The 27,684-nt window shown below is 67.7% G+C and overlaps 12 protein-coding genes across 12 annotated transcripts; 7 read left to right on the forward strand and 5 right to left on the reverse strand.

Annotated features, from left to right (window-relative positions):
- Positions 1–175: 175 nt before the first annotated feature.
- On the forward strand, positions 176–3,463 carry FA09DRAFT_328057 (RabGAP/TBC). Its single transcript, XM_025741627.1, has 9 exons — positions 176–1,621; positions 1,675–2,220; positions 2,288–2,291; positions 2,348–2,528; positions 2,586–2,638; positions 2,700–2,898; positions 3,043–3,069; positions 3,127–3,146; positions 3,231–3,463. The coding sequence occupies exons 1-9, from the start codon at positions 388–390 to the stop codon at positions 3,331–3,333; spliced, it is 2,367 nt and encodes a 788-aa protein (XP_025600189.1). The 5' UTR covers positions 176–387; the 3' UTR covers positions 3,334–3,463.
- Positions 3,464–4,224: 761 nt separating this feature from the next.
- FA09DRAFT_198466 (hypothetical protein) lies at positions 4,225–6,326 on the forward strand. The gene is made up of 5 exons (XM_025739420.1): positions 4,225–4,290; positions 4,364–4,587; positions 4,648–4,670; positions 4,778–6,069; positions 6,144–6,326. The coding sequence occupies exons 2-5, from the start codon at positions 4,408–4,410 to the stop codon at positions 6,194–6,196; spliced, it is 1,548 nt and encodes a 515-aa protein (XP_025600190.1). The 5' UTR covers positions 4,225–4,290; positions 4,364–4,407; the 3' UTR covers positions 6,197–6,326.
- Positions 6,327–6,728: 402 nt separating this feature from the next.
- On the reverse strand, positions 6,729–9,047 carry FA09DRAFT_345161 (glutamyl-tRNA synthetase). The gene is made up of 9 exons (XM_025744677.1): positions 8,608–9,047; positions 8,392–8,550; positions 8,164–8,337; positions 7,940–8,110; positions 7,621–7,887; positions 7,348–7,563; positions 7,187–7,298; positions 6,943–7,130; positions 6,729–6,884 (listed from the first exon to the last, which is right to left on the reverse strand). The coding sequence occupies exons 1-9, from the start codon at positions 8,872–8,874 to the stop codon at positions 6,762–6,764; spliced, it is 1,677 nt and encodes a 558-aa protein (XP_025600191.1). The 5' UTR covers positions 8,875–9,047; the 3' UTR covers positions 6,729–6,761.
- A 142-nt stretch (positions 9,048–9,189) lies between these two features.
- Positions 9,190–10,968, forward strand: FA09DRAFT_315429 (putative aspartyl aminopeptidase). Its single transcript, XM_025740801.1, has one exon. The coding sequence runs from the start codon at positions 9,324–9,326 to the stop codon at positions 10,815–10,817; it is 1,494 nt and encodes a 497-aa protein (XP_025600192.1). The 5' UTR covers positions 9,190–9,323; the 3' UTR covers positions 10,818–10,968.
- FA09DRAFT_328060 (hypothetical protein) lies at positions 10,944–12,109 on the forward strand. The gene is made up of 2 exons (XM_025741628.1): positions 10,944–11,415; positions 11,477–12,109. Exons 1-2 carry the CDS (start codon positions 10,953–10,955, stop codon positions 12,079–12,081), a joined length of 1,068 nt encoding a protein of 355 aa, XP_025600193.1. The 5' UTR covers positions 10,944–10,952; the 3' UTR covers positions 12,082–12,109.
- Positions 12,110–12,834: 725 nt separating this feature from the next.
- Positions 12,835–13,953, reverse strand: FA09DRAFT_328062 (hypothetical protein). Its single transcript, XM_025741629.1, has one exon. It carries the CDS (start codon positions 13,842–13,844, stop codon positions 12,942–12,944), a length of 903 nt encoding a protein of 300 aa, XP_025600194.1. The 5' UTR covers positions 13,845–13,953; the 3' UTR covers positions 12,835–12,941.
- A 360-nt stretch (positions 13,954–14,313) lies between these two features.
- Positions 14,314–15,766, forward strand: FA09DRAFT_336769 (sure-like protein; the record flags this gene model as incomplete). The annotated part of the gene is made up of 7 exons (XM_025743921.1): positions 14,314–14,443; positions 14,508–14,559; positions 14,621–14,732; positions 14,785–14,942; positions 15,001–15,316; positions 15,367–15,562; positions 15,621–15,766. The coding sequence occupies 7 exons, from the start codon at positions 14,314–14,316 to the stop codon at positions 15,764–15,766; spliced, it is 1,110 nt and encodes a 369-aa protein (XP_025600195.1).
- A 210-nt stretch (positions 15,767–15,976) lies between these two features.
- On the reverse strand, positions 15,977–16,266 carry FA09DRAFT_288414 (zf-DNL-domain-containing protein; the record flags this gene model as incomplete). The annotated part of the gene is made up of 2 exons (XM_025739932.1): positions 15,977–16,082; positions 16,139–16,266. Coding segments are annotated over 2 exons (234 nt in total), but the record flags the coding sequence as incomplete, so codon positions are not given.
- Positions 16,267–17,922: 1,656 nt separating this feature from the next.
- FA09DRAFT_315438 (patatin-domain-containing protein) lies at positions 17,923–21,510 on the forward strand. Its single transcript, XM_025740802.1, has 10 exons — positions 17,923–18,821; positions 18,918–19,036; positions 19,098–19,163; positions 19,222–19,318; positions 19,372–19,803; positions 19,939–20,049; positions 20,105–20,126; positions 20,182–20,211; positions 20,267–20,600; positions 20,659–21,510. Exons 1-10 carry the CDS (start codon positions 17,975–17,977, stop codon positions 21,385–21,387), a joined length of 2,787 nt encoding a protein of 928 aa, XP_025600197.1. The 5' UTR covers positions 17,923–17,974; the 3' UTR covers positions 21,388–21,510.
- Positions 21,511–21,527: 17 nt separating this feature from the next.
- FA09DRAFT_198746 (hypothetical protein) lies at positions 21,528–24,028 on the reverse strand. Its single transcript, XM_025739421.1, has 2 exons — positions 23,904–24,028; positions 21,528–23,820 (listed from the first exon to the last, which is right to left on the reverse strand). Exons 1-2 carry the CDS (start codon positions 23,942–23,944, stop codon positions 21,669–21,671), a joined length of 2,193 nt encoding a protein of 730 aa, XP_025600198.1. The 5' UTR covers positions 23,945–24,028; the 3' UTR covers positions 21,528–21,668.
- A 982-nt stretch (positions 24,029–25,010) lies between these two features.
- On the forward strand, positions 25,011–26,102 carry FA09DRAFT_333456 (mitochondrial carrier; the record flags this gene model as incomplete). The annotated part of the gene is made up of 5 exons (XM_025743693.1): positions 25,011–25,145; positions 25,198–25,307; positions 25,371–25,616; positions 25,670–26,027; positions 26,088–26,102. 5 exons carry the CDS (start codon positions 25,011–25,013, stop codon positions 26,100–26,102), a joined length of 864 nt encoding a protein of 287 aa, XP_025600199.1.
- An 89-nt stretch (positions 26,103–26,191) lies between these two features.
- On the reverse strand, positions 26,192–27,589 carry FA09DRAFT_328070 (hypothetical protein). The gene is made up of 2 exons (XM_025741630.1): positions 27,394–27,589; positions 26,192–27,330 (listed from the first exon to the last, which is right to left on the reverse strand). Exons 1-2 carry the CDS (start codon positions 27,565–27,567, stop codon positions 26,584–26,586), a joined length of 921 nt encoding a protein of 306 aa, XP_025600200.1. The 5' UTR covers positions 27,568–27,589; the 3' UTR covers positions 26,192–26,583.
- Positions 27,590–27,684: the final 95 nt, after the last annotated feature.

The raw sequence follows: 27,684 nt of genomic DNA on the forward strand, positions 1-27,684 counted from the left end.
GGATGCAGCGCCAGGAGCAGCGGGCGATGTGATAGCGAGAGCAGCTCATCGGCACTGCGCACGGCCCGCCGCACGCTCGCCCGATGTACCACAGGCTGGCGCAGCGCGCATTCCGCGGCGCAACCTGTGGACGCCGCGGCGCGCGCGGCGTCCCCCCTTGCGCTTCCCTCCCACCCCCGCCCCTTCCCTCCCGCCCTCAACAGTGTCTGTCTCGCCTGCCCTCGGCCCCATCGCACCCTCTCGGAACCTCATTGCCTTGCGAGCCGCACGCCATCGCCACGCCCGCATCGCCGCCTCTGCCTGCTGCCTCGCCGCACGCCCGCAGCGCTGCGCGCTCGCGGTCTCTCGACGTGCGCCGGCCTCGGGGCGTAGCGCACGCTCTCCCGCATGTCGCCAATGGGCTCGCCGCACGTGTCCGCTGCGGACGCCGACGACGCCAGTAGCGGCAGCGGCGCCAGCGACCTCTTCTCCGACGCCAAGGACGCCGCGCCCGCTGGCGCTCCGCAGGGCTCGCCGGCGCCGGGCGAGAGCATCGGCTTGTCAGATGCCTCGCAGCCGCCCGCCGCTACTCCTGTCGCTGCGCCTGAAGCACCTTCGACTGCGGCGCATGAGGCGTCAGGCGCGGCCAGCAGCCAGCGTGATGTGCCGGCGCCTGACACTGCCCCAGCGGCGGCGTCAGCAGACGCCCCGAACGTGCCGGCCGCTGCTCGTCCGAAGGGCACTGGCGTCGCGGCGCTTCTGAAGCGCTTCCAGCCCGGCGGCGGAACGTCAGGCAGTAGCAGTGATGCCAGCACCACGCCCGAAGGGAATGCGTCTTCGTCTGCACACGCCGCTGCACGCAGCTCGGGCCTCGTCGCGGCAAGCGACAAAGCGCCAGCAGCCGACGAGCGGCCGCTCTCTGGCGTCGTCGAGGTGGCCAGCCTCGACACGCTGCCGCCTTCCAAAGGTGCCCACTCGCTGCTCGACCCCGAAGAGACGATTGCGAATCCATTCGCCTCGCAGAGCCACTCGCGTGCCGCCACGCCGCAGCCCTCCTCAGCGACAGACCTAGATGTCGCCACGCCGTCTGCGGCAAGCGAGTCGGAGCGAGACCCTGCGCGCTTCTCCACAGCCTCGGACGCCGCGTTGGCCGACTCTTCGGCCTGGCGGGCAAGCACATCATCTGCAGCTCCGTCCGACAACTTTGATCCGGCATCGGCCGTGGCAAATCGCTTCAGCATGATCAGCCTCGGGTCCGCCCGTCCCTCGCGCTCGTCTGGCGACGGCTGGGGCAGCAACAAGAGGGATACCTTGCAGCCGGCGGACGTGGAGCAGAGCGAGGGGCAGGAGGGTGCGGGCCTGCTGGCGCGCCAGGCTGCGCGCATCAGCAGAGACAGCAAGGCACGCCAGAGCATCGACCCGGCGCGTCTGAAGGAGCACTTTGAGCGACTACAGGCTGGACGGCGGTCCAGTCAGGGCGCTGTGCCTGCTGCGACAAGCGAGGAGCAAGTCGAACAAGTGACAAGCAGCACATCGCCTGCAGATGCCGAGCACGCCGAGCCTGCGAGCGCGCCCGACGGCGCATCAGAGGAGGCGCAGGAGGACGTCGTCGACTGGGACTTCTGGGGAGAGGTCATGGCCAGTGAGTGCATAGACTCGCGCTCGAACGCGCTGCAGTGCTCAGCCTCCTGCCAGACTATCAGGAAGTCGCGCACACTCGGCCACAGGAGCTCAGCCAGGCGATCCAGGCAGGCATCCCGGCCGCCCTGCGCGGCATGATGTGGCAGCTGATGAGCAGCAGCAAGGACGAGGAGCAGGAGCTCATCTACGCCTTCTATCTCAAGCAGACGACGCCGCACGAGAAGGCCATCCGCAAGGACCTCGCGCGCACCTTCCCCGAGCTCTCGTATTTCAAGGACAAGACGACGGGCAGCGAGAACATGTTCAACGTCGTCAAGGCCTACTCGCTGTACGACGAGCCCGTCGGCTACTGCCAGGGCATGGCGTTCGTCGTGGGCCCGCTGCTGCTGAACATGCCCGACGAGGAGGCCTTCTCGACGCTGGTGCGCCTGATGAAGAGCTACGACCTGCGCGGGCACTTCATCGTCGGCATGCCGGGCCTGCAGCTGCGCCTGTTCCAGTTCGACCGGCTGCTTGAGGAGCTGCTGCCGCTCCTGCACCGCCACCTCGTCCGCCAGGGCATCAAGAGCAGCATGTATGCGAGCTCCTGGTTCATGACACGTGAGTGGCGCAATGCACCCTGCGCGGCCGAGCGCTGACACGCTTCAATGTCCCGTCTGCTCCTCAGTCTTGTAAGTACGCCACTGGCGCCCCTGCAGCCTTGCATGGCTGATCGCGCCGGACCTAGCGCCTACCGCACGCCGCTCGACATCATCTACCGCGTTCTGGACGCCGTTTTTGCCGAGGGCATTGAGGCGCTCTTCCGCTTTGCCCTCGCTCTTATGAAGAAGAACGAGGAGCACCTGCTGACGCTGGGCTTTGACGAGGCGGTGCCGATCTTGGCGACGCGGATCTTCGACGTGTACCTCGTGCGTGCACTGCTCGCCCCGCGGGATGGCAGCGCTGACGTCGCGCCCACACCACAGCACGCGCCCGACGGCGACAGCCCCGCTCGATACCGCGTCAACGAGTTTGTCCGGTGAGAGCGAGAGGCATCGGCCGGCCCACGCGAAAGCTGATGCAGCCTGCTTGCCGGACAGCGACGCTTTCCAGATGCGAATCACGCCCTTCCAGCTCGACGCCTATGCGGGAGAGTTCGAGGAGCAGGTCAAGGCTGCGAACGCGCACCGGCGTGAGGTCGAGGCGCTGCGTCTGGTCAACCGCAATCTGGCGGCGCGGGTCAAGTCGCTCGAGGATGAGCTGACAAGCATCAATGCGGAGCACGTCGAGTTGGTCAAAGTGAGTCCGCTCGCTCTGGCAGCACCTGACCAGTGCCGTGTTGACCCTCCGCCTCGGCCTGCAGACTGTCGTCATGGCAAAGGTAGGCGAACAGCATGCGCGAGCTGAGTCCGACACAGCTGACGGCGTGCCGCACACCCATAGCTCGCAAAGGAGGAGATGGCGGAAGAGGTGGGTCCAGCTCCAAGCCACCGTTAGCACATCTGCTCACAGAAGCTCTACCCTCAGCTCGTTCGCTACAAGATGATGTGCGTGCTCTCACGCGATGTCGCCGCCTGCGGTGCCTCGAAGCCTCTCTCCGTTGTGGCGCTGACGGTCGCTGCGCCACACAGGTACGCCGAAGCGGCTCTGCTCGCGGACCAGCAGGGCGAGGGCGCGGGCCGAGGCCACCACTTCGATCGCTCACCTTCGTCGAGCTCGCTCTCCCAGCGGTAGCAGCAATATATCATCCGCAAGCTCCGTCGTCTGCCGTTGGGCTGATGTTTTCGGGATCAGCGCGCACTCGCCCTCGCCATCCAGTATCGGCCTGCCGCGCATGGGGCTGCAGACCTCGAGCCGCAAGTGGAGCAGCTCGAGCGCCCGTGGCTCACTAAGAGCTGCGCCGAGATGCTCGAAGGCCAGCGATCTGCTACCTGCTGCCGCGTCGACGCCTTCCACGCCGCGCTCCACGGCAGGGTTGCCCGCTTGTAGGAAGGGCGCACTCCGAGGGTCCGCCGGTCGCCGACGGCAACAGCGCAGGACGAGATGGCGTGAGTCGCGACGCCGGCGCTTTATTTGCCGCCAGGTGGGAGCACCCCTGTCCGGCGACCATCAGCGCCGGGCGCACATTGGATTGCACACTCGGCGGCATCGCCAGACGCAGGGCAACCCGCCGCCACGTGTTGCCGAGACGGGCGGCGCCGTCGAGCATCGCCTCCCTGATGCTGCGCGACGCACCTGCACTGCCCGGCGCTGTGGCCGTCGCAAGCGCTCCTCGTCCGAGCCCGTCTTCACAGGTATTAGCGCTCGGCTGGCGTAGCGATCTCTCCGTAGCGGTGCCTCCGCAGAAGTCACAGGGGCTAGGGCGCACCGCCTGGGGACACTCGCCGCCCTGAGGACCTGGAGTGCCCGCGTATGGTGCCTGTTTTGGAGCGGGCTGTATCTGATTGCGCTCTACGCACGCCATAACTGAACGCAACACACAGTGCACTCCCGTCCGCGTATGGCAGCCCCCTGATGCACCCTACGCAGCGCAGCGCGCAGGCTCCCGCAGCCGCACCTGGCGAGCCCGTGGCGGCAAGGCCCCTGAGGCACGGCCCTCGCAGCAGAGTGATCCATCTCGCCGGCGACTAACTGCAAGTGCCCTCTCACTGCGTCGCTGCACTCCGTGCACTTCCGCGCTGACGAGGCAGAGTGAATGCAAGAATAGCGCAGCCGGTGCTGCTGCCCTCTGCTATCGTTGACGCCGTCTCATCACCACATCCAGCGGTCTGCGGGCTCGCCGTCCCACATCCACCCCCCACAGCCCACATGAACGACACCCAGCCACTGATGCCTGCTACTCCGCACACACCTGGCTCGCCAGCCGACGCGCTTGCCGCCCAGCAGCAGGAGCAGCTGCAGCCTGAGAGCAGCCGTGTGGGCGCCAAGAGACAGCTCAGGCGCGCCTCTGCGCCGAGTTCAGCGCACGGACGGAAGCAGCAGGAGAAGGTGAGCTGCGGCGCGGCTCCGTCGTCGAGGCGCCGACACCTGACATGTGCTGCCTGACAGAGGAAGCGAGCTGCGTCGTCCACGTGAGTCTCGACGTCGCAGCGTCCCTGCTCATCTGAGAACCGAGGCGCCGCCGCCACGCGCGGCTGAAGAGCATCGGGCCGCCATCTCTGATAGCGCACCTCTGCAGCTGGCCCGAGGGCCGTCAGAGGGAGTCCGCCTGCTCAGCACCAGCGGCAAGCAGGGCCTACGTCGAGGCAGGCAAACAAGCGCGGCCGCGATCGACATTTTCAGCCTCGCATGGGCCCAGCGTCGAAAAGGGAGAGACAGCAGCTGCAGCGGCGCCAAATGTCGACCTCTGCTCAGCTCTGCCGGCGGACAGGGCTGCGATTTCCATCGCAGACCAGCCGACGCCGTGCCAGGGAGCGTCGGTCGATGGCGGGATTCCGTCCACTCAGACGGTCGATCCGCGTCAGCTCTTCCTTGCTGACAGCGACGCTGGGCCCAGCGCAGGTGCTGCAAGCTCGGGAGCTTTCGAGGAGTCCACGTGGCCAGACCTCTTCGGCCCAGACGGGAGGCTCAAGCGACCGCCCAACCGCTACGTCCTGTGGCAGCGCTCTCTGTCAGCTGCTCAGCGCAAAGAGCTGTCCGACCAGGTCCGTGCCGATCCCGACAGCACCTCCCACAAGCACATGGTGAAGGCATGGAACGATCTGGCTCCCGACAAGAGACAGCGCATCGATGCGCAATACGATGCGCTCGCGCGACGCTTCCGCGACACGGTCAGCAGTCTCACGGCGAGCGGCCAGGAGCACCGTCTGCCGAAGGCGCCTGTGCGAAACAAGGAGGCCACCCGCAAAGACTCGTCCGGCCCGTCCGGCACTCCAAAGAAGAAGACGTCGCGAGACACTGCCAGTGTCGCCCCTTCTCCTCGACAGCTCAGCGCATCGCTTGACAGTGCGGGACTATGCACGTCGCCGCAAGACTGTGGCATGGCCGAGCAGTCGGTCGCAAGCTCGTCTGGCGCGGGCGGCGACGGACAAGAGGCTACTGGAGCTGTCCGTGACTCGCGAATCGCAAGGCTGTCTGTCTTTGACTCCGAGCTCGTCCGTCACGGCCCGCTCGTCAAGCGGACCTCGTGGGAGCTCCCGGCGTGGGTGCACGGTCCATCACGGGTGCCCGATGCCGAGCGGCCTCCTTCTCCACGAGCCCGCTTCGACAACGCAGCTCCACTCCACGCCACGCATCTCGTCAGCAGCGCTGTGACGCGACATCGGGCGTCTTCACTTCGCTTTTCGCTGCCTGACGAGGAGCACTCCGGCGGGGCATCCAGCCTGCTTTCCGAGCAAGCCATCTTCGCGCCGCCACACGAACTGCCGCAACAGCAGCTACAGCAGCAGGAGAGTCCGGACGAGTGGCTGATGCGCGAAGCAGCCGACTTGTCCGCCGCATCGGACATGCCGGCTGCGGACGTTGCGGTAGGTGTGCTTGGCACGAGTCTCGGCCCTTCACAAGCCCATCGCGCCTTGACTCACACGCCGCCTCTTCCTGCGCAGAGCCTCTCGAGAGCGAATGTGTCTGCACAGATCCTCCAGCACGACGTTCCTGAGGTCAGCGCTGCGCTGACGCCAGCAGAGATGTCCCTCGCCGATCGGCTCGAGCGACAGGCCGCGATGCTGCACGACTGGCACATGCGAGGCATGATCATGGACGAGCCCGACTACGTTCCGCGTGTGACTTCACAGCGACTGGCCTTGGTGAGCCGTGCAGAGACAGCCTCGCGGCACTCGTCGACTGACCTAGCCGACCCCGAGCTCGCTCAGCCGACGCAAGCGGCCAACACAAGCTTCGTAGGTGGCCGAGGAGCGCAGTCTGGCCGCTGGTCTGAGTCGATGCCTCGCCCACAGGCAGCATTCATGGACGACTGTGGACGCGATGCGCCATCGAGGCCAGAAGGTGTGCCCCACCCGACCCACCGCAGAGCAGAGGGATGTACAAGCTGACAGTTTACGGTCTCAGCCAGCCAACACGCCTCGCAGAGCCACTCGCTCGTCGGCGATTCTGGCTGCTGGGACGACGAGGAGCAGCACGACTGCTAAGGACAGGCCACACTCAGAACAAGCGCGGCACAGACCGACGATGGCGAGGCCGCTGTGCCAATCTTACGATTAGGTCTATTGCTCGGGAAGGGCCGCAGTGCTGGCCTCGCTGGCGAAGTGATCGAGCGCAGCGTGAAGGCGCTCCCTGGCGAGAGCCGGGCCCATGAGCACCAAGACGGTGCCAATGCTCGGGCCGCGCTATGAGACGGCATGAACGTCAGCGATCCGTGCGCTGCGTGGGCACGGGCGGACTCACAGATCTCGCAGTGAGGGCGTGCCGGATCTGACGCATCACGCGCTGTTTGCCCTGTCCCGCCTGCCAGCCGTTGGCAGCCTCCAGCCGCAGGGCAAAGTCCTCGAGAGCGGTTGTAAGCCAGAGCTCGTCGCGGGCCTGCGCTTCGCTGGCCACCTCGACGAGGTCGAGCGCCGTGTGGAGAACGGGAGCTAAGGCCGCACTTCAGATCAGCACCCACGCCCATGTCTCCCGTGTCCCTACTCACTGTATGTCTCTGGATCGCCCCGAAGCTTCGCAGCTTCTGACGTGCTCCAGTCCGGCGCCTCAAAGAGAAACGAGGCCGTGTCGGCGATCTCGTTCACGGTGTCGGGGCGACCCTGAGAGATGGCTCAGCAAATGCTGCGGCAGGCCATAGGTGCTGCTCACCATGACTGCGCGCACGATCTGCTCCACGCGCGACTGAGTCATGAGCTCCTTGGCTTCGGGCCAGCGGCCTGCAAGCGCCTGGCGAGCTCGGCTGAGCAACTCGGCGGCGGCTTCACCGCCCCTCTCGAGCTTTCGGGCCATGTGCTGGCGATTGAGGAAGCGAAGCTTGTCCAGATGCAGCTTTGCACGTGCATGAGAGACGTTGGCAATGGAAAACTGTTGAGGAGGCACTGTCAGCAGCCCGCGTCCGTCCAAGAACACAGCGAAACGCACGCCGTCGACCATCTCCGAGAGCGACATGACCTCATTGTCGCCTTCGCGGCCGTGCCAGTTGCAGCCCATCAGCGCGACAAAGTTCAGCAGCGCCTCCGGCTCGTAGCCCTCCGCGAGATAGTCCTGTGCGTTGACGTGTCCGCCTGAGCGCTTGGACAGCTTCGAGCCATCCTTGTTCATGAGGAGCGGCAGATGCGCAAACGCGGGCGGCGGACACCGAAGTGCCTCGTAGAGCGCCAGGTGCAGAGGCAGGGAAGGCAGCCACTCCTGAGCGGCAGTGTAAGAGGTTTCCCGACAGAGGCGCAGAAGCGCAACTCGCCTCTCCTCGCAGCACGTGCGTTATCCGCATGGCGTGGTCATCCACGACATTGGCCAGGTGGTAGGTCGGCCAGCCGTCCGACTTGACAAGGACTGGGTCGTCGGCATGCGACTTGGGCATGGTGATCGATCCATAGACCATGTCTTGTATCGTCGTGGGCTTGCGCGGCACCTGTGAGCTGCTTCAGCAGCAGGCTTCGCTGTCTTTCTCCGCAACAAGCTGACCCTGAACCGCACGACGAACGGCCGCCCCTCGGCAATCAAGCGCTGTGCCTCCTCCTCGTCGGGCACGATGGCGTCCCGGTTGGGCCGTGGCGTCTTCTTCTTCGTTTTGCGTTCTGCCTCCTTCTCTGCGAGGGTTGCGGCCTCAGGCTGGAAGTCGCGATATGCGTGTCCGTCCTGGTCACGGGCTTCAGCATGCTTCCCAGCGCTGACCAAAGCGCAGCCACGTACTCGGATCAGTTGTTCGCACGCCGCCGCGTACAGGCTCAGCCGCTCGGACTGCACGTAGGGCCCGCAGTCGCCGGGCGCCGAAGGGCTCTCGTCTGGTGTGAGGCCGCACAGGGCGAGAACGCGCAGCAGGCTCTCCTGCGAGCCCTCGACGAGCCGACTCTGCAGCCAGAAGGGCCGTCAGCCTCTGCCGAGCGCACATCCACGTCTCCTCCGCACCCTGTCCGTGTCCTCGATGCGCAGTAGCCAGCGCCCGCCGCTCTGGCGCGCAAAGAGGTAGTTGAAGAGCGCAGTGCGCAGGCCGCCGAGGTGGAGCGCACCCGTCGGCGACGGAGCAAAGCGCACTCGGGGCGTCTGGCCAGCACGGGCGTCCGCACTGTCGTGCATGCAGCGGCGTGCCGAGGCGCCAGGACATCTCCCAGTGCTGGGGCCTGCGACGCCCTGGCGCAGACAGCGGCGAGCCAGCGCAGCCCCGAAGGTGAGCATGACGCGCCTCAGCAGCGAGCGCACAGCGCGGCGGAAACCAGGCTGCTACAGCGTGCGGTCCGCTTCGAGACAGCGTCCAGCGCGCGAGTCAGTCTGCCGTGCGCAGTGCGAGCGGCGTGCTGCTTGCTGAGGCGATGAACGGCGAGAGAAGGGGCGGCGGGCGGCTTCGTGGTGCAGACGAGAGCAGCGCGGCCGCGCGCGGCGGCCGTGCGAGAGCATCACGCTTCGGCCGCGGCCCCGAATGCCGCGCGGCGCCAGCCGCCGGCTCGCCTCGCGTCGTGTGACAGCGCCGCCTTCCTTCCCTCCCGCCCTCCACCCCGCATCCCGTACCCCGCACCCGCCGCCGGTGCCAGTCTGCCAAGCTGCTGCCTCTCCTCTCCTCGCTCCTGCTCCGCACGCCGGCAACGCCTGCCCACGCGCTGCGCAGCCCGCACCGCTCTGCCGCCGCCATGGCCTCGTCCGCTGCCGCTGCCGCTGCCGCCGTGGCCGGCGCGCCGCCAGCCGAGCTCGCCGCAGCCCGCCGCTTCCTGCAGTACGTCGACGCCTCGCCCACGCCCTTCCACGCCACCGCCACGACGGCGGCGGCGCTCGAGGCGGCCGGCTTCGAGCGCCTGCAGGAGCAGCAGCTGTGGGACGGCAAGGTGCGCAAGGGCGGCAAGTACTTCTTCACGCGCAACCAGTCGGCCATCGTGGCGTTTGCCGTGGGGCACAACTTCGTGCCCGGCAACGGCGTGCACATCGTCGGCGCGCACACGGACTCGCCCAACTTCCAGATCAAGCCCGTCAGCAAGAAGACGAAGGAGAACTTCCTGCAGTGCGGCGTCGAGACGTACGGCGGCGGCATCTGGGCCAGCTGGTTCGACCGCGACCTCTCGCTCGCGGGCCGTGTCATCGTGTCCGACAGCACGAAGCACGAGAGCTTCACGGCGCGCCTCGTGCACATCAAGCGTCCGATCCTGCGCATCCCCACGCTCGCCATCCACCTCGACCGCACGGTCAACGACGCGTTCAAGTTCAACGCCGAGACCAACACGCTGCCCATCCTCGGCCTGGCGTCGTCGGCGCTCAACGCGCCGGCAGCGCCCGATGTGGGCGAGCAGGCCGTCTCGACGCCGGCGATGACGGAGAAGCACCACTCGGTGCTCCTCGATCTGCTCGCCGCCGAGCTGCAGGTCTCCGTGTCGCAGATCCAGGACTTTGAGCTCAGCCTGTACGACACGCAGCCGGCGTCCATCGGCGGCATCAACTACGAGTTCATCAACTCGCCGCGTCTGGACAACCAGATGTCGTGCTTCTGCGCGACCGAGGCGCTTATTAAGAGCGTGGCAGACGAGAAGAGCCTGCAGGGCTCGGGCGCTATCCGCGCAATCGCACTCTTCGACAACGAGGAGGTGGGCAGCGTCTCGAGCCACGGCGCCGAGTCGAACATGCTCGCTGCGCTCATCCGGCGACTGGCATCGATGCGCATCGCAGGCATCGAGCTCAGCGACAACGAGCACCAGCACGCCACGGCCTTTGAGCGCAGCATCGCCCGCTCGTTCCTGCTGAGCTCCGACATGGCGCACGGCTTCCACCCCAACTACGCCTCGTACTACGAGGAGAACCACCGCCCGCTGCTCAACGGCGGCCCGGTGATCAAGACGAACGTCAAGCAGCGCTACGCCTCGACGGGCCCGACGACGTTCCTGGTGCGGCGCATCGCCAAGCTCGCCAACGTCCCGCTGCAGTCGTTCGTCGTCAAGAACGACATGCCGTGCGGCAGCACCATCGGCCCGATGCTCAGCAAGCTCGGCATCCGCACCGTCGACCTCGGCAACCCGCAGCTGAGCATGCACAGCATCCGCGAGACGTGCGGCACGCGCGACGTCGACTACAAGATCAAGCTCTTCGAGACGTTCTTCGAGCGCTTCGAGGCGGTGGACCGCGAGCTGACGGTGGACTGAGGAGAGCAATACAGCGCATGTTGGCGGCGCCCTCGTGTGTGCAGCTTTCCGGTCCTGAGTGATGCATGGGGTGGGCGGCTGTGGGGAGCGGCGAGCCGTGCGTAGCTCGCGGCCGTGCACGCGTGGAGCGGCGGCATGCGGCGGCTGAGGGCTGCAGCAGCGCGGCGCGGCGCCCCACACAGCGCACGCCGCCGCGCGCCCCGTGCGCGTCTCACGCTTGTCAGTGTGACTCGGCCGCCGCGTGCTCTCCATCTTGCCTCTCAACCACAACAACCGCAGCTGCTGCCGTCCAGCATGGGCAAGTTCTACGACACCATCCCGACGTCGCTCATCCCGTGGCTGGCCGCCCAGCCGCTCTTCTTCGTCGCCACTGCGCCGCTCGCAGGCGGCAACGTCAACTGCAGCCCAAAGGCCACCGAGGAGAATGGCCGCGTGCTTCTGCATGTCCTCGACGAGCGCCGTGTGCGCTATCTGGACCTCACAGGCAGCGGCAACGAGACGCTGAGCCACCTGCGCGAGGAGGGCAACGGCCGCATCACCGTCATGTGGCTCAACCTCGTCGAGGGCGCGCCGCGCATCGTGCGCATCTTCGGCAAGGGTCCGTGTTGGGGCCTCCGGCGCTCTCGGCGTGTTGCTCACGCTATCCCCATGCACGACAGGCACCGTACACGAGCGTATGGATCCGCAGTCGGCATTCAGCCGTCTTGCGCCGCCAGAGGCCCAGCTGCCCGTCGGCGTCCGGGCGCTGATCGACATCGAGCTGCACATGTGCTCCACGTCGTGCGGCTACACGATCCCCATCTACGCGCCCGTGCGCGCCCGCCGGGCACTCGAGGAGTTCGCGCACAGGCAGGTCGGCAGTCCACCAGCGCCGGAGCACGAGGGCGTAGTCCACAACGGGCTTGGCTCGTACTGGATCAAGAACAACACGCTAAGCGTCGACGGGCTGCCAGGCCTCGCATCGTTTCAGATCCATGCAAGCGAGAGCGAGCAGGTCCGCCTGCTCGAGCGGAGACAGCTCTGGGACCGCAAGGCGCCGCCAGCCATCGAGCCAGGGGCTGTCTCGGACCCTCCGTGGCCTGCCGCCAAGGCTCCCCCACCTGCCGTAGCATCTCAGCGCCGCCCGTCTCTGCTGAGCGCCTGTCTGCTCGCGCTCGTCATCGGCCTGGCCTCTGATCTCCCTAGCGAGGCCACCTTCCTGGTGCGGTCGTGCATCCGTGCCGCTGTGGCTCTGGCGGTGATGCAGCTCATGTCGCGAGCGTGACGGTGCAATGTAGCTACTTCTGTGCATGACTGCTGCCCTCTGACGGCCGTTCGTCAATCCGCCGTCTTGTTCGCCGCTCAACCTGTAGACTCGTGCCCCAGTGCCAGTCTGCTTCACGCTCGCGGCCGCACAACACGTGGGTAGTGGCTAACGGCCTCTGCACCTCTGTATCGTCACTGCAAGCTGCTGGATGTCCAAAGACTCCCTGCACATGGTGAGCAGGGGCTTGAAACGTTCCTTCGCCGCGCAGCCTCGATCGCAGGTGAACGGAGGCAGCAGCATTGCCTGTTACTGCGAGCGTCGCGAGTAGGCAAGCGCGACAATGAGAACTCTTGCGCAAGAGGCGTCGTTCAGGCTGAAAATGATGCGCGAAGATGCGCATCTGCGCGCTTCCATTATCTGCCGCGGATTGCACGCCGGCGGACCGCACGCAATACTCTGCCTACGCCCGTCGCGCGGTGCCGACGTCTTGTAGCTCTGCCGACCGTTGACTGCGCGCTGACCGAGGCCATCTGGACGCGAGAGATGCGCTCACGCCGAACGCCAGTACAAAAACGGCGAACAGGCCAGGCAATTAGCCCGCTGCTGCCGTTGCGCGGCAGACAGTGCTGTGTACGGAGCGGCGTGCGCGTATGGAGGCCCATAGTGCGGTGCAGCGGCCTGAAGTCTGCACAACCGAGCCTCGACACGCGCAAATCACGCTGTCGGCGGCGACCAACAGCACACCGCACGCCTCACGCAGAGTCAGGCCAAGCAGGGATTGTGTGTGTGCGTGTGTGTGCGACGGCAGCCTTCATTCCTGCGCGCGAGCCCAGAGTACATGGAAGAGGAGCGCAGAGAGGGCGCCGACGCTGAGCAGATCACGTCCAGCGCACGCCAGCACGGCCGATCTCCTCGTCCCGGTTCACGTCCCACGTCGTGCGGATGCCGGCGCTGGCAAAGGGGATGCGCTTCACACCTTCCTTGGCGCGGTCGAGCTTCTGCTGGGCGCCAGCCTTCTCGAGCACTGCGTCGCGACGCGCATCGCCGCCCGCGGCGCGGTAGGCACGCGCGGCGATCCAGCGCGACACGCCACGCGGCATGAACTTGGCGAGGAAGCCGAGCGGACTGAGCGCAAGCAGCGCCGTGCTGAGCGCGAGGGAGAGGGTGCGCACGACGAGCTCGATGGGCAGCGTCGGAGGCAGCACCGTGCTGCCGCGCGGGCAGGCGGAGGAGAGGGAGAGCGAGTACAGGCGGAACACCGGGCTGGGGATGGTCGAGCCGCCGCCCTTGACGACGAGGCGGAAGTAGCCGTCACCGGCGCTGGCCGGCAGGCGCACGGAGAACGTCGTGTGCTTCTCGGAGCGCTGCGAGGCCGCGAGATCCTTGATGCGCGAGACCTGTGCGCGCGACAGAGCCGTGCGCGCCGGCGCTCCCTCGGCCAGCGGCTCCTGCGCACGGCTGAAGCTGCGCGTCGTCACCGGTGACACGTCGAGCTCGCCGCCGCGGGCGCCGAGGTAGCGGGCCGCGTCCCAGCCGACGAGTCCGGCGCGCCAGCCGCGGCGCTGCAGCGCGACCTGGGCGTCGCTGGCCAGCGCCTGCGGGCCGGAGACGGTGACGTGCACCACGGTCCACGGGCCGCGGTAGAGGACGAGGGGCGTCGAGTGGAGTTGCAGCGTGTATGCGCCCGTGGTGAGCGAGGACGGGTGGATGAGCGAGGTGAAGAGGTAGGCAATGTACTGCAGCAGGCCCAGGAGCGGGCGCAGCGGTGCCGGCACGGCCATGGCGAGGCGGCAGAGGCGGGTGGTGCGCGGAAGTGTTGACGAGAGGGCGGGCTGGTTGCAGAGAGGCAGCGGGTGTGGGCTTGCTGTGCGCTGCTGGTCAGGGTGCTGGTGGTCAGGAAGAAAGGCAGGCCCAAACGCGCCGCAACGGGAAGACGCAGCGTGCAGGGCCTTCGGGCCTCGCTCCGCGTGTTTCTCCACATGACCTCAGCTCCGCCGGCAGCGCGCGGCGGTGCGTGCGTCACGCTGCAGCGCCGAGTGCGCGCGCCGCGCTGCGGACGGATGCGTACCTTGCGCGGTTGCGCCCCCCCGCGCTCCTTCAGACCACCACACCACATCTGCAAGACGCAGCCGCACAAGGACTAGCAAGCACAGCGCTGCGCCGGCGCATAGAGCTCGCATCTCGGTCCCAAGCACCCTCTGCTAGCTCGGCTCGCCTTCCCGTCTCTTCCGTCAGAGGGCCCTGGCCAGCATGGCGCGTCCCCGCATTTTGCTCGTCAACGACGACGGCCCACCATCGCCGTCGTCGCCGCACATCCTGGGCCTGTACACGCGCTTGCGTGCGGCAGGCTACCCGGTGCGCGTCGTCGTGCCCAGCAGTCGTGCGTACGGCACTGGCACGCCGCAAAGCTCGCGAAGCCAGCTCACGCTCCCGCTCTCCGCCAGAGAAGTCGTGGGGCGGCATGGCGGGCTCGCTGGCGCCCATCGGCGTGTGGTAGTGAGGCGTTGCTCGGACGTGCAAGCTTTCTCGCTGCCGCTGATGCCGTTGCCGTCCGCAGCTACTATCCGCGCGCAGACGACACGCGCGGCGAACACAGCCAGAGCAGCTGGAGCGCTGAGCGGCGCGCGGTCGCCGAGGGAGAGGAGGGCGAGTGGCTCGCGGTCGATGCCGTGAGTGGTGCGCAGAGCATGGCAGTTTCGCAGGGCTGACGCGGTCCGGCAGTCACCGACTGCGGCGACGAACATCGGGCTGTTCAACGCACGTCGCTTCTTCCCCAGCGACAGCGCTGCGGCAAGCGCGGACAGCGCGGAGCTCGACATTGACCTCGTGCTGAGCGGGCCGAACTTCGGTCGCAACACTGGCACGGCATTCGCCCTGGCGTGAGGCAGTTATACAGCTCGCGTCTCTGGATCCAGCCCTGACGCAGCGACGCCACAGCTCCGGCACCGTCGGCGCGGCCCTCGCCGCGGCTCTTGCAGGCGTGCGCTCGATCGCCCTCTCGTACGGGCACTTCTCGTCTCTGCCGCCCGCCTTGGCAGCGGCTTCGAGTGCTGCAGAGCCGGCCTCGCTGGCCGCTGATGCATCGAGCCAGGTGCAGGCGTTGGCTCTGGACGCGACGGTGCGGCTCGTGGAGCGGCTTTGGACAGAGTGGGAGGCTGGAGTCGGCACGTACGCAGTCAACGTGCCGCTCGGCTGGACTCTGCGCTCGCCCGAGATCGTGTGGACCCGCATGTGGCAGTCGCAGTACGGACAGGTGAGCAACGCCCAAGTGCTGCTGCTCACTCCGAGACTAACAATGCGCAGCTCTACCGCCCTCTCCGGCGGCCCGACGCCGCTACTCAGCCACAGGAGAGCGCGTCTGACCTGCCGCCTGCAAAGGTCGATCACCCGTACCTGCCTGCGACGGCGCCGCCGCCTGCACAGCACCTGCACTTTGCGCCCGTGATGCCGCGCCTGCTTGCGCCGGCGCTGGAGGACTGCCCGGAGGGCACAGATGTCTGTGAGCATGCGCCTCTTCTGCCAACAGCGCTGTGCCACCGCCTGACGCCTTCGCTCAGGGGCCCTGATGAACGGCATGGTCTCGATCACGCGCCTTGCCCCGGCCTTCAGCGAGCCGCTGCTGCGCACAGACGGCGGCGCACCCGCCGCAGAGCAGGAGCGGCCTGGCTCAGCGGGCTTCACACCCCAGACGTGGCGCCTGTAGCTCATGACACAGGTGAACGCTTGCGGCAGAGATCAGACTGCATTGCGGCGTGATACACAGCGAGCGGAGCGAGCGGCGGCCCTACTTTGGCTTCTTCCACCACTTGTCATCGTCGGCCCCGGGCTGCGCATCGGGCACCCGCTCGCCGATGCCGGCGCCCTCGCCCTCGCCCTCGTCACTTTCGATCTCCAGTGTCTCGCCGTTGTCGCGCAGGGAGCCGCGGCGTACGCGGCCGCCGTGCGCCGCGACGATGCCCTCGACCGTGCGCGCCTCGTCGGAGTCCTTGAACCACCCGAGGTGATCGGCGATGAGGTGTCTGGGCAGTGCTGTGTTAGCGACGCTGCCGACGGCGGCAATGCGCGGCGCACGCACCTACTCTTGCACTTCGGGCACTGCACAATTACGATGCCCTTCTCGTAGCTCTTCGCGCTGAATTCGTGCGCCGATCTGTGTCCGCATGGGACCTCGCCGGCAGTGCACGTGAAGGAGAGGCTGAGGCGGCGGTCGATGGCGCCGAGCTGCTGCCGCGAGTCGCGCAGCGCCGCAGAGGAGTGCCACCCGCGAGACGACGGCGGCGGCACCGCAGACAGGGCACTGCGCCGGGGCGATCGGCCCATGCACGCCGGCACCGGGTGCGGGTCGCTGCGGCGCGCAAAGCCGGCCAGGCGGAGGAAGGTTGCGCGCAGGCCAGCCCACAGCTGGAAGGGTGCGAGGGAGAGGTCAGCTCAAGTTCCGTCTCACGCAGGATGCGCGACCTCAATCGGGTGCACCGCGCGCTTATGAACGCTCCAGCAGAGGCTTGATGCCACCGGGTCAACGCACCTTGCCGCCGAGCTCTGGCTCAACGCGCTCGATCTGATGCACACAGATGTCGCCATTGAGACTGATCTTGTACTTCGAGCGGATTCGGAACGTCTCGTGCGTTCCCAGTACGCGCAGGGTTCCCTCAAAGCGCATGCGCACGATGTACGCGTGGCGCTGATTGCTGGACAGCGCCGTCGAGTTGGCGTTCGTCGGCCGGTTGCTGGAGTGATCTACGAGGTAGATGCGCTCGAGCACCAGGCTCGGGTTGGCGAAGAGGGCAAGCAGCGTCAGGCGCAGCAGCTGTGCCGAGGCCATGTACAGCGTGCGCCCGTGCAGGGCAAAGTGCGGCATCGCAAACGCAGCGTCCTCCTCCTCGGGCGTGGGCTTGCGGCGGTTGGCAGCCGCATGCGCCTGCCGCCGCAGCTCGCGGTTGGACACGCGCGGCGGCGGCGTGAGGAAGGCGAACCTCATCTCCGAGAAGTACGCCGGCCGCTGTTTGTCGCCCGGAAAGAACTCGGCCGCCGCGCCCAGGTCGTAGTCGACGACGCCCAGGCGCAGGAACTCGGGCAGCGTGGTGCTCAGGAGGTTCTTGCAGCGTGTCAAGCGGTCGAGATACTCCTGCCGGCCGAGCTGCTGCTCTCTCTTCGACGAGCCTGGCATGGACGCATCGCCCTCCGACGCAGCGGAGCGCGCGAGGGGCGGCGACAGCAGCGAGGGCGGCAGCAGCGCGAGCTGCTGCGCCGCTGGCGAGAGCGGCGGGTGGAGGCGCGACGAGGAGGCAATGTGCCGGCTGAGAGACGCCGGGGCGGCGCGCCGGGCCAGCGCAGCAGCGCCGAACATGCTGGAGCGGCGAGCGCAGTGCAGTGTCTGTCTGCTGGGAGGAGCTTGCGACGACCGGCGGGGCGTGTGGGTATCGAGGTCAGGTGGAGAGGCGGGGCGCGGAAGGCCCAGAGGACGGGTCCACTGCGCTTTTGTGGCTTACGTCAGCGGGCCGCGGCCCCACCGCCGATGTCGGGATCGTGGCGCAGCAGGCGACGCTCGTGAAGCCTTGCCTCTGCCATCGCTGTGTTTAGGCTACAATACTGCTGAGCCTCGCACAGCAACGAGCACGTTGCAGATGCGACCTTTGGCGAGGCGGAGCGATGAGGAGCGTGGTGCTGGCTGGAGGCGCACGCTGCACGCGCGCAGCACGCAGGTGCAGGTGCATCGAGTGACGTCAGGCGCACGCAGCCTCGCCTGTCACGCGCGCCGTGAGGCTCGCTTGCGCCTCACTGGGGCGGTCAGTGCGCCGCGCTTGCCCGCATCTGGCTCTGGGGGCTCGAGTCGGCACGCCCCCTCGCGCGGCCTCGCACCTTTCCACGCACCCACATCCTCCTCATCTCGTCTCCAGCCCTGCGCCGCACCATGGCTCCGCCTGCTGCCAGCCACGGCGCCGCGAAGGAGCGGCCGCCGCGCCGCCTCAGCCGCCTCTTCGGACACCTGCCGCTGCCGCTGCCGGCGTCGCAGAAGCGCGACTCGGACAGCGCCGTCGCCAGCCCGACGGGCAGCAGCTCGGCCCTCGCGCCGCCCGCCGCCCGGGCCCACCACGCACGCCCGCGGCGCCGCTCGTCGACGTGGTCGCTGCTGCCGCTCGGCTCGCCGCTGCCGACGCCGCCGCTGCCGCCGCTGCTCGCCGAGCAGTTCTCAAACCCCGACGACGTGGCGGCCTTTGCCGAGGCGCTGCAGGACGATGCCGGCCAGCAGGATGTGCAGGCTGCCGATGCGGGCGCCAAGACGGCCGACCAGCTCGGCGCCGAGGCCGGCGACGCTGGCGAGCCCGAGGCGACGCCCGCCGCACTCGTCAAGGCACCCAAGGTCGGGCGCATCGCGGCCGCGTCCGACTTTGCGCCCGTGCGCGAACGCCGCATCCGCAAGCCGCGTGCCGGCGCCGAGACGGGCGTGGCGCGCGAGGGCGCTGTATACGTGCTTCTGCGCTTTCCGCTGCTGCTCTGCGTCTGGGCGACGATTGTGCTGCAGTTCCTCGCCTACGTTCTCGTCCGGCAGAGCGTCAATGCCCTGGAATGGGTGATGGCGTGGCGCGGCCAGCGCGGCCGCCTGCGCCGGCGTCTGCGCCAGGCGGCCTCCTGGACGGAGTGGCGCGCAACCGCGCACGAGATGGATGCATTCATGGGCTACGACGCGTGGAAGAACGTGCGCGAGAGCGGCCTGTACGACTGGAGACTTGTGGCCAAGGTGCACAAAAGCCTCAAAGGTGCGTCCCGGAGCGCTCGCAGCCCTGGGCACAACCGGCGAATAGCACGTCCACGCTCTGTTGGGCTGCAGGACTGACATGTATTGGCGCCTGTAGCATTCCGAGAGCAAGATGATGCTGAGAATCTTCTCGACGTGCTCGACTTGTGCATTCGGAACAACTTCGCGGGCATCGAGAGCTTCCGCCTTTACTCGGAGACCTTCTGGGGCACCAAAGTGAGTCCTCCGCGGCGCTTCGTCGCTGTGTACGCGCGCTGAGACGACCCGCTTTGCGCAGGTCGCGATTGAGTCGTATCTGGATGAGGCAGAGCGTGCTTTGCGCTACATCCAAGAGACAGACAAGGTGCGTGTGTTCGCATCACGCTGCTTGCGCTCTGTCCTGATGCACTGCTCCCCGGCAGATCCCTCTCGAGCGCAAGCGTCACTTCTGGCGCACGCTGTCCAAGAACCTCGGCAAGACTGCGCTCTGCCTCTCTGGCGGCGGCTCTTTCGGCTACTGTGAGTGTCAGCGCTGGGCTACGCCAGGGCGATGCTAAGACTGCAGCCGCCAGACCACATTGGCCTTGTCCGGGCGCTTCTCGACGCCAACTTGCTTCCAAACATCGTGACGGGCACGTCTGCGGGCGGGCTGATCGCGGCGCTCGCGTGCACGCGCCACGACGAGGAGCTCCGGGAGATTCTCGTGCCAGAGCTGGCCGACCGCATCACCGCGTGTTGGGAGCCCATTTCGATCTGGGGCCCGCGCGTGTGGCGCACCGGAGCGCGCTTTGACACCGTCCAGTGGGCAGAGAAGGCGCAGTTCTTCACGCGCGGCAGCATGACGTTCCTCGAGGCGCACCGGCGCACTGGCAAGATTCTCAACGTCTCGGTCATTCCGGCCGACCGCCACTCGCCCGTGAAGCTACTCAACTACATCACCGCGCCGAACTGCATCATCTGGTCCGCCCTACTCGCCAGCGCAGCTGTCCCCGGTATCGTGAGTCGGCTGAGCATTGTACACGCCGCGCCAGACGACTGACTCGGCTCTGACGCGTGTTCGCCTCGCTCCAGATGAATCGTGCGTCCGCATTTCTGTGCCGTCCTCTCGCGATCATCACACTGACTCGACTCTCCTGCAGCCGTCTGTCTCATGCAGAAGCATCCCAAGACGGGCAAGGCGGAGACGATGTCGTATGGGCACCGCTACAAAGACGGCTCGCTGCGAGTGGATATCCCGCTGTCCGATCTGCGTGAGTGCCCCACGCTGCGCCTCTGGACCCTCACGTGCTGACGGCCGCCATGCAGACGCCCTGTACAACGTCAACTAGTGCGTCCGGATCCGCTGATGTCAGTGTGCCGCTACTCATCCCTCTATCCCGCAGCCCGATCGTCAGCCAGGTCAACCCACACGTGTAGGTGTACTCGCTGCGTGCCAGCGATGCCATCGCTGATCGCCTCGGCCCGCAGTCACCTCTTCTTCTTCGCGCCGAAAGGCATGCCAGGACGTCCCGTGGCCCATCGGCGCGGAAAAGGCTGGCGCGGCGGCTTCATCCTCAGTGCCGCCGAGCACATCATCAAGCTCCACCTCAGCCTCAACTTCAAGGTGCTGCGCGATCTGCAGGTCCAGCCGAGACTCCTCGGCCAAGACTGGTCAAATGTCTTCCTGCAGCGCTTCAGCGGCGCAGTGACCATCTGGCCGCGGACGCGTGCCTGGGACTGGGTGCGCATTCTCAGTGACCCCGACAGAAAGGAGCTGCGGCGCATGATGCAAGTCTCGCAGAGCACGACCTTTCCGAAGCTTGTAAGTCGTCAGCGCCAGTGGACTTGGCATCTGGCTCACGGGCTCCCCTTCCCACCAGCACATGATCGACAACCGCCGTCGGCTCGAGGCTGCAGTCGAGCAGGGCCGTCACGCCTGCCGCCGCGCTCAGCGTGCCCAGAACGCGACGGCACAAACCCCGGGAGGCAGCAATGCGCAGACGGACGGACAGCTGTCGAATTCGCGTCTCTCAGACGAGAGCGCGGCCGAGACGTCCGGCCCCGGCGCCGCACCGGGAGACTTCTTCTCCAGCAAGCGCGTGGCGCGCGAGCCCACGAGGCTGCGCGACATGGCGCGCATGGTGAGCTACAACAGCGTCACTCTGAGCGACGAGGGTGGCGCGACGCCGGGCGAGCCGGAGACGCCGGGCGAGCTGCCGCGCCATGCCCGCCTCCGGTCGCTTGGGCACAACGAGGAGTACGCCGGCTCGAGCTCGGGCTCCACCACGAAGCGACCCTGGAGCCGTGACCACCACAACGGCAGCATGCCGTCGGAAGGAGTGCGTGAGCACGACTTTGCTGGGATGCGCGATGGCAGTGCGACGACCGACGAGGACGACAACGAGGAGCCTCTGACAGCTGCCGCGCTCAGCCCTCGGCACGCGAACCCGCCGCATCACGACTCGCTGCGCCGCTCACTGCCGCGCCAGCACTCCAAGGGCAAGGATGGGCCCGGCGGGCATCAGTGGGGCGACCGCGGCTCCATGAGCGCCGGTGGCGGCCTGCGGTGGGACGAGGGCGACAGCAGCGCGTCGTCGGACGAGGAATGATTCGATTGTGCTGGAGCATGTCGCGGTCTGGCATGAGATGAAGGATGAGCAGACGGGTGACGGGATGGGGCTTGTCGTGTGAAGATGTGGCAGTGGCATGAGATGGACCCGGCGATGCGGCAGAATGTGTGAGGCGGAGCGAGGGATTCGAATGTAAGCAGCGGTCAGGAGAAAGTTGGGGATGTAGCGAGCGAATGTACACGAAAGGGAGGGGACGGAGAGGATGCTGTGCTGTTTGAGGTGATCGGCTGGCGGCGCGGCTCGGGCTGTGCTGAGGCAATCTAGCGCTTCTCCGCGGCACAGGCGCTGCACCGGACCTGTCCACGCTCGTCGACCTTCGCCGCCGAGTCTAGCTGCTTGCCGCACTTGCCAGCGACGCCGCCCTTCTTTTCGCCGCCACAGCGCAGGCACGCGCGGTGCCAGCTGGTGCCGCGCGGGCCCGGGACGCCCTCCAAGCGCGTCAGCATGCGTGCACAACCCGCGCAGGCCGCCTGCCCGCCGAGTTGCCGACCGGCCGGGGCGTAAGAGGAGGCACTCCGCGGAGCTGCAGCGTTGGCCGCAGAAGAGGTGGAGAAGATGCCAGCATGGGCCGAGCGAGAGGCCTGCACGTTGAGCGTGCTGCGCGTGGGCGGCGCAGCGCCGGCAGAGGGGACGAAGCGGCGGGGCTCGACCGGCGCGTGCCTACTGCTCGACTGCGACCCTGTCGAGGGCGCCTCCGGAACAGCAGTTGCGTGCGGCGAAGCCGACGTCCGACGGGCAGTCACGAACGCATGTGCCGGCGCAGTGGGCTGCGGAGAGGGCCCGAGCGATGGGCGGGGTGCCGACTGATGCGTGACATGAGAGGTCGGACCGGAGCGGGGCTTGATCGATGCAGACTCAGAGTCCCTCAGCACCGGATGAAGTCGCGGCGCAGGGGCGCACGCGGGATGAGCGAAGCGGCCCAGATCGCCAATCGGGCCGCCAGGCACTGCAGGGTCGTCACAGTCGTCAAGGCTGACGAAAGTTCTTGTCCCATCGATGCTCTCGCGGCAGACGGCGCACGTGAAGCAGTGTGCGTGCAGAAAGGCGCCGCGAAGCTTGATCATCTGCACGCTGGTCGCGCCAGCAGCTGCTGCATCCCAAGGTGTTCCCCGGCAGTGTGCGCAGCGCACAGCATCCTCCTCCGTCGCGGTAGAGGGGCGGGAAGGAGAGCTGCTGGCCGCCTTGGGCTGCGCAGGTGCGTGTGAAGGCGGCGCGTGCGCCTGAGCACGCGACTCCGAAGCTGCTGCATCCGCAGCCACGTCCTGACTCGAGGCGCTCCTCGATGCCGACATCTTGTACGGGCTTGTGCTGCGGCAGCGCGAGTCCCGCCTGCCAAGACGTGCGGCACTGGCGGCGTCACTCGCATCTGTGCTGCCGGGCAGCGCGCTTCTGAACGCGTCGAGATCGAAGCGATCGCCAGTGAACTGCGCTGTAAGTGGCCTTGGCTTCGGCGGTGATGCCGGCACGCGAGTGGGCGAGAGAGAAGAAGAGCGGTCGCGCAAGTGGAAGGTCGATGAATTGGAGCGCGGCAGCGGTGGGCCAAAGCCGGAGCTCGAGGACGAGGGGATGCGCGTAGACAGCGGGCGCGAGACGGTGCGCGCAAAAGGCGCCGCAGCCGACGACGGCGCAGCACCGGCGGCAGAGGTGCTGAAGCGCTTTGACAGCGCTTCGATCGTAGCGCCCATGCCAGCGCGCGTGGATGCGCTGGCGCCGGACATGCGTCTGACCTCCATAGGGGTGGCAGCGGCGGGCAGCGCCTTGTTCGGCGATGCCGCTCGGGCCCCGCGTGTGTCCAGCGCTGCGGGCCGGCCGCGTGGCCTGGGTGTGTCGAAGCATGCTTCGCACACAGGCATGCCGTCCATGCCGCGCAGCACATCCTCGGCCCGCCCGCATGGGCACACCCAGCAGCGGCCGTGCCAGACGGCCTCGCCGGCACGCACCAGCTTGCCCTCCTCTTTCGTCAGGCCGAGCACGGGGCGTGTGCAGCCGAAACAGGTGCCGAGGGAGAAGTGCGTGGCGTAGCACGGGCGGCAGTAGTATGCCACTGCCGCTGGTGCAGCCGCAGCTGCTGGTGCGGCGGTAGATGCCGCGCCGGGCAGCGGCGGGCCTGGGTACAGCGTAGCATCGCGCGCGAACTGCGCGCTGCAGCCGGCACACGCCCACGCCTTGAGCTGCGCGTCGGGCGAGAGGAGCGTGCCGACGACCTTCTGCAGGCCGCCGCCGGCGCTGGGCACGACGGGCGCCGAGGCGTCGGAGGGAATGCGCGGGCGCGGGCGCGTCGGCGAGGCGGAGCGCAGGTCGCGCGAGATCGACGAGGGCAGGTTGAGCGACGAGGTGGGGAACTTGAACGCCGTCGTGGTCGCCGGCGACGCCGACGAGAGCGTGGTGGGCGAGAGCTGGCCGGAGACGTAGCTGCAGCAGGCGGCGGCGTGTCAGCAGCAGCACGAAGCACCAGGCGCACTGGCGCACAGCCGCGAGCCTCGCACGACACTCACCGCCGCGTCCAGGGATCGGCGCGCGCCGACTGCGCCGTCATGGCCGCCGTGTGCGGATGGGACAAGGTGCAGCGAAGCGGATGGCAGTGTGCCACGCCGGTCGACGATGAGAGGCGGGAGGCAGGAGCAAGCCCAGAGCGCGCCTCTTGGCGGCTTGAGCCCGCGCACGGCGCCTTGCTTCATTCGGCCTCAGGGGCGCTGTGCACACGCAAGCAACACCCTCGGCGCGCGTGCTGCACCGCCTCAGCCCAGGCACCCCGCCGGCAGGCGCGACGCGCACACGTGATGCGCCAGGCGGGACTCGGGACTGCGAGCGCACGCTTGCTTGACGTCAGCAGCGCGAAGGCTGGCCCGCTCCACCTCGCAGAATGATGCTGTGGGCACCTTCCGCCGCGCAGCGGCGGAAGGGCGGCCCAGTACTCAGCTTTGCCCGTGCCCACCCCCCGCCTGCGTGCCGGGCTGACCTGCGCCTTGTGTTGGTCTGCTTCCTCGCACCATCTCACCCCCCTGCTGCTCGCAGCCTTGCTCGCACCGCGCCTCTACGCAACCGTAGTTCCGGCGCCGCTCTACGCTGCAGGCGTCTCTCTCTCGCGACGCGCGAGCCGCGCATGAGCGCCTCCATCGGGCCCACGGCGCCTGCCTCCGTCATGGCGGCACGGCCGGCACCGCCGCCGCCGCCGCGCGAGGGCACCATCTCGCTCAAGGGCGTCGCCGGCGGCCTCGCCAGCGGCGGCACCAAGTGGCTTGTTGGGCAGCCCTTCGATCTGGTCAGTGCGGTGCGGAGTATGCGTGGAGGCGGGCCAGCGCGGGTGAGACGGCGCGACCGGCAACGCTGCAAGGCCCATTCTTGAGTACTGTTTGGTGTGCGCAGACCGGCTGCGCTGCTGCAAGAGAGCATGATGCAGCGCCGCTGCCCAGAGGGTGGCCAGAGGCAGATTACGGAGAGATGGCGGAGCCCGCGGGCCGAGGCACCGCCGTTCCTTCCTCAGCCAACCCGCACGTCCAGGGCGATGGCTGTGTCGATGTTGCCCATTCTGCGATCTGCTGGAAGCTTCCCGCTGTGCTGTCGCCTCTGCTGACACTCATCTACCTCAGATCAAGGTGCGGATGCAGTGCTCGCCATACGGCACGTTCCGCGGTCCGCTCGACTGCCTGCTGCGCGTGCTTCGCAATGAGGGCCTCTTTGGCCTCTACAAGGGCGCCGCGCTGCCGCTGCTGAGCTGGAGTGCCAGCGATGCTCTTGTGAGTGGGAAGCTCTCTTTCGCGGCTGCGCCGCGGGCTGACTCTGGAGCAGTTGATGGGCAGCCTGCATCAGTACCGCATCGCCCTCTCGCGCGCGACGGAGACGGGCGAGGGGACCGGGAAGCGCCTGCCTACGTGGGGTCATGCGCTCGCCGGCCTTGGGTGAGTGTTGCTGACAGGCGACGACGACGAGAGCGCACCCGGGCTAAACATGTGCGCTCTCAGCGCGGGCTCCACCAATTCGATCATCACCGCTCCGGTCGAGCTCATCAAGGCCAAGCTGCAGATGCAGCAAGCCAGCCGCGTGAGCCTCCTCGGCTCGAGCTCGTCTGACAAGTCTGCGACTGTCGAGTTCAGCGGGCCGCGCGACTGCGCCAGACAAATCGTCGCCAAGGACGGCGTCCGGGCGCTCTGGCGGGTGCTGCCGGCCACGCTCCTCTTCCGCGCAAACTTTGCAGTCATGTTCTCCTCGTGAGCATGGCGCCTGCCCTCGCTGCTCTCCGCATGCTGACGTTGCTGTGCAGCTACGACGCACTCCAGTCGTACTTTGCGTCGCTGCGGGGCACGAGCTGGGAGCTCTCGTCCGGCGCAGCCACGTTCCTCTCCGGCGGCCTGGCGGCAGAGGCCTTCTGGCTCACGGCGTTCCCGTTCGACGTCGTGAAGAACCGCATGATGGCCGACTCGCTGCACAGCCCCAAGTACCCGACGATGAAGTCGGCCTTCCTCAGTGTCTGGGACCATCACGGCAAGGACGCGAGCCTCGCACGGCGCATCCGGACCTACTACACGGGCTTCACGCCATGCCTGCTGCGCGCCTTCCCAACGAATGCCCTGGCGCTGCTGGCGTTCGAGGCGACGATGAAGCTCATGGGTGCGGAGAAGGTGAGTGCCGTCGCCGTGCAGTGCCTCCCCCGCGCTCCTGCTTACGCCTGCCGGTGGCAGACGACGACCCAGTAGGCTCTGCTCGACCACAACTCTCTGCTGCTCCACCAGTCGCTGTCACTGCCTCGCTATATCCATGCCCTGCCCTGCCCGCATCTGTACAACACCACTCCATTGCAGCACTCAGACTAGCATACAGACCCGGCCGAGCGCCGCGAGGCGGTGTGATGGACGCTGCTCACTCCCAGTCCGAATCGCCGCTGTCTGCGTCGTCGTCCTTGCGCGCGGCTGTGCCCATCTTGTCCGCGCTGCCAGCAGCTGCAGATGGGAGCGCGGCGCGCTGCGGCGCATCGGACACGACGGGCGGCGCAGCGGCACGGTCCAGGCGCGAGGCGTGCTCGGCGTCCGTGTCCCACTCGAAGGCCTCAGAGCCGGCATCAGACGCCTCGGTGGCCGAAGCCGCAGCCGACATGGGCACTGACGCGGCAGCCGGCTTCGCTGCGACACCCTCGTCTCCGCTACTTCTCGAAGCCGAGACGACAGCTGACCGGCGGCGTCAGCAGCCGCGCATGTCTGAGCGAAGCCTGTTGCACTCACCCGCCTGCTTGCCTTCAGCCTCCTCCGGCGGCACGACCTTGACAAGGTCGCCCATCATCGCCTTCACCTCCACGCCGACATCCTTCGCCAGCAGCTGCGACTGGTCCCAGTAGCGCTTTGCTAGCGCCTCGCTCTGCTTGAGGTCGAGGTGCGGCAGCGAGGCCTGAATGCTCGACACGAGCGACGGCAGCAATTGCCGCTGGCCGGTCTGCTCGCCATCCGCTTGCGGCGCCGATGTGTTGGAGGAGAAGGATGCAATGGTGGACGAGACAGAGGTCTGCAGCTCTTTGAGCCGCTTGTCCTCGGCCAGCGAGGAGAACCAGGCCTGCGCAGAGCCGAGTGCGGCCCGCCCAGCGTTGGCAATGTCATCGAGCTCGGACTGCGACGCCTTGTCGTGCAGGTCGCTCTGCTGCCGCAGCAGGCCGCGCTCCTCGGGCGAGAGCGGCAGCGCCTCGCCCTCCTCGCTGTACTCGCCCTCCTTCTCGCGGCGCGAATCGCCGAGCCAGTCCTCATCATCCTTCGCCTTTCCCTTGCCCTTGCTGCTCTTCTCGCCGGCCGAGTCGAGCGGCGTCTGGGCGGCCTTGCGCGCCGACGCCTGCGCAGCCGTGAGCTGCGCCTCGAACTTGGCGGCCTCGGAGCGGGCGAGTGCGATGATGCCGCCCTGCGCGTTGATCTGCTCGCGCGCAGAGGCCAGCTGCTCTGCCGACTGCGGAAGCGGGCGCGGTCAGCTGCCGTAGACGTGTGCGCGGCCAGCGCGCCAGCTACGCACCTTCTTGCTGACGCCGCTCCACCACGAGCCGAGCGAGCCGACGAGCGCCGAGACCTCGGCCTCGAGCGTCGGTGCCGGCTGCGCTGGCGTGGCAGCAGATGCCGTCGTGGACTGCTGCGCGGGCGCCGCAGCTCCCGCGGCGTCGGCGGAGGTGTGCAGATCGTTGACGTCCATGCTGTGCGACGGGTGATGGCAGAGTGCGGTCAAGAGTCGAGTCCACTCCAGAGCCGTGCACCGCCCGCTGCGTGCGCGATCCCCGTGGGAGCACCACGCTAGCGTCGTCCACGCCAC

This window comes from Tilletiopsis washingtonensis, assembly GCF_003144115.1.
Source record: "Tilletiopsis washingtonensis strain MCA 4186 unplaced genomic scaffold FA09scaffold_4, whole genome shotgun sequence".
NCBI classification, from domain to species: Eukaryota; Fungi; Basidiomycota; class Exobasidiomycetes; order Entylomatales; genus Tilletiopsis; species Tilletiopsis washingtonensis.

Excerpts from the sequence above, each read along its gene's own strand:
- FA09DRAFT_328057 (XM_025741627.1), top strand. The coding sequence starts at position 388 with ATGTCGCCAATGGGCTCGCCGCACGTGTCCGCTGCGGACGCCGACGAC. Across the intron at positions 2,639-2,699 it reads CGCGTCAACGAGTTTGTCCG|CGACGCTTTCCAGATGCGAA; the intron begins GTGAGAGCGAGA and ends CTTGCCGGACAG. Across the intron at positions 3,070-3,126 it reads AGGAGGAGATGGCGGAAGAG|CTCGTTCGCTACAAGATGAT; the intron begins GTGGGTCCAGCT and ends CTCTACCCTCAG.
- FA09DRAFT_198466 (XM_025739420.1), top strand. The coding sequence starts at position 4,408 with ATGAACGACACCCAGCCACTGATGCCTGCTACTCCGCACACACCTGGC. Across the intron at positions 4,671-4,777 it reads AAGCGAGCTGCGTCGTCCAC|CTGGCCCGAGGGCCGTCAGA; the intron begins GTGAGTCTCGAC and ends GCACCTCTGCAG. Across the intron at positions 6,070-6,143 it reads GGCTGCGGACGTTGCGGTAG|AGCCTCTCGAGAGCGAATGT; the intron begins GTGTGCTTGGCA and ends CTTCCTGCGCAG.
- FA09DRAFT_345161 (XM_025744677.1), bottom strand. The coding sequence starts at position 8,874 with ATGCTCACCTTCGGGGCTGCGCTGGCTCGCCGCTGTCTGCGCCAGGGC. Across the intron at positions 8,338-8,391 it reads CGTGCGAACAACTGATCCGA|GACGGACACGCATATCGCGA; the intron begins GTACGTGGCTGC and ends GCCCGTGACCAG. Across the intron at positions 6,885-6,942 it reads ACGCCCTCACTGCGAGATCT|CGCGGCCCGAGCATTGGCAC; the intron begins GTGAGTCCGCCC and ends GCCGTCTCATAG.
- FA09DRAFT_315429 (XM_025740801.1), top strand. The coding sequence starts at position 9,324 with ATGGCCTCGTCCGCTGCCGCTGCCGCTGCCGCCGTGGCCGGCGCGCCG.
- FA09DRAFT_328060 (XM_025741628.1), top strand. The coding sequence starts at position 10,953 with ATGCGGCGGCTGAGGGCTGCAGCAGCGCGGCGCGGCGCCCCACACAGC. Across the intron at positions 11,416-11,476 it reads CGTGCGCATCTTCGGCAAGG|GCACCGTACACGAGCGTATG; the intron begins GTCCGTGTTGGG and ends CATGCACGACAG.
- FA09DRAFT_328062 (XM_025741629.1), bottom strand. The coding sequence starts at position 13,844 with ATGGCCGTGCCGGCACCGCTGCGCCCGCTCCTGGGCCTGCTGCAGTAC.
- FA09DRAFT_315438 (XM_025740802.1), top strand. The coding sequence starts at position 17,975 with ATGGCTCCGCCTGCTGCCAGCCACGGCGCCGCGAAGGAGCGGCCGCCG. Across the intron at positions 19,319-19,371 it reads CGGCGGCTCTTTCGGCTACT|ACCACATTGGCCTTGTCCGG; the intron begins GTGAGTGTCAGC and ends TGCAGCCGCCAG. Across the intron at positions 20,127-20,181 it reads GCCCTGTACAACGTCAACTA|CCCGATCGTCAGCCAGGTCA; the intron begins GTGCGTCCGGAT and ends TCTATCCCGCAG.
- FA09DRAFT_198746 (XM_025739421.1), bottom strand. The coding sequence starts at position 23,944 with ATGACGGCGCAGTCGGCGCGCGCCGATCCCTGGACGCGGCG. Across the intron at positions 23,821-23,903 it reads GCCGATCCCTGGACGCGGCG|CTACGTCTCCGGCCAGCTCT; the intron begins GTGAGTGTCGTG and ends CGCCTGCTGCAG.
- FA09DRAFT_328070 (XM_025741630.1), bottom strand. The coding sequence starts at position 27,567 with ATGGACGTCAACGATCTGCACACCTCCGCCGACGCCGCGGGAGCTGCG. Across the intron at positions 27,331-27,393 it reads GGAGCGGCGTCAGCAAGAAG|TCGGCAGAGCAGCTGGCCTC; the intron begins GTGCGTAGCTGG and ends CCGCTTCCGCAG.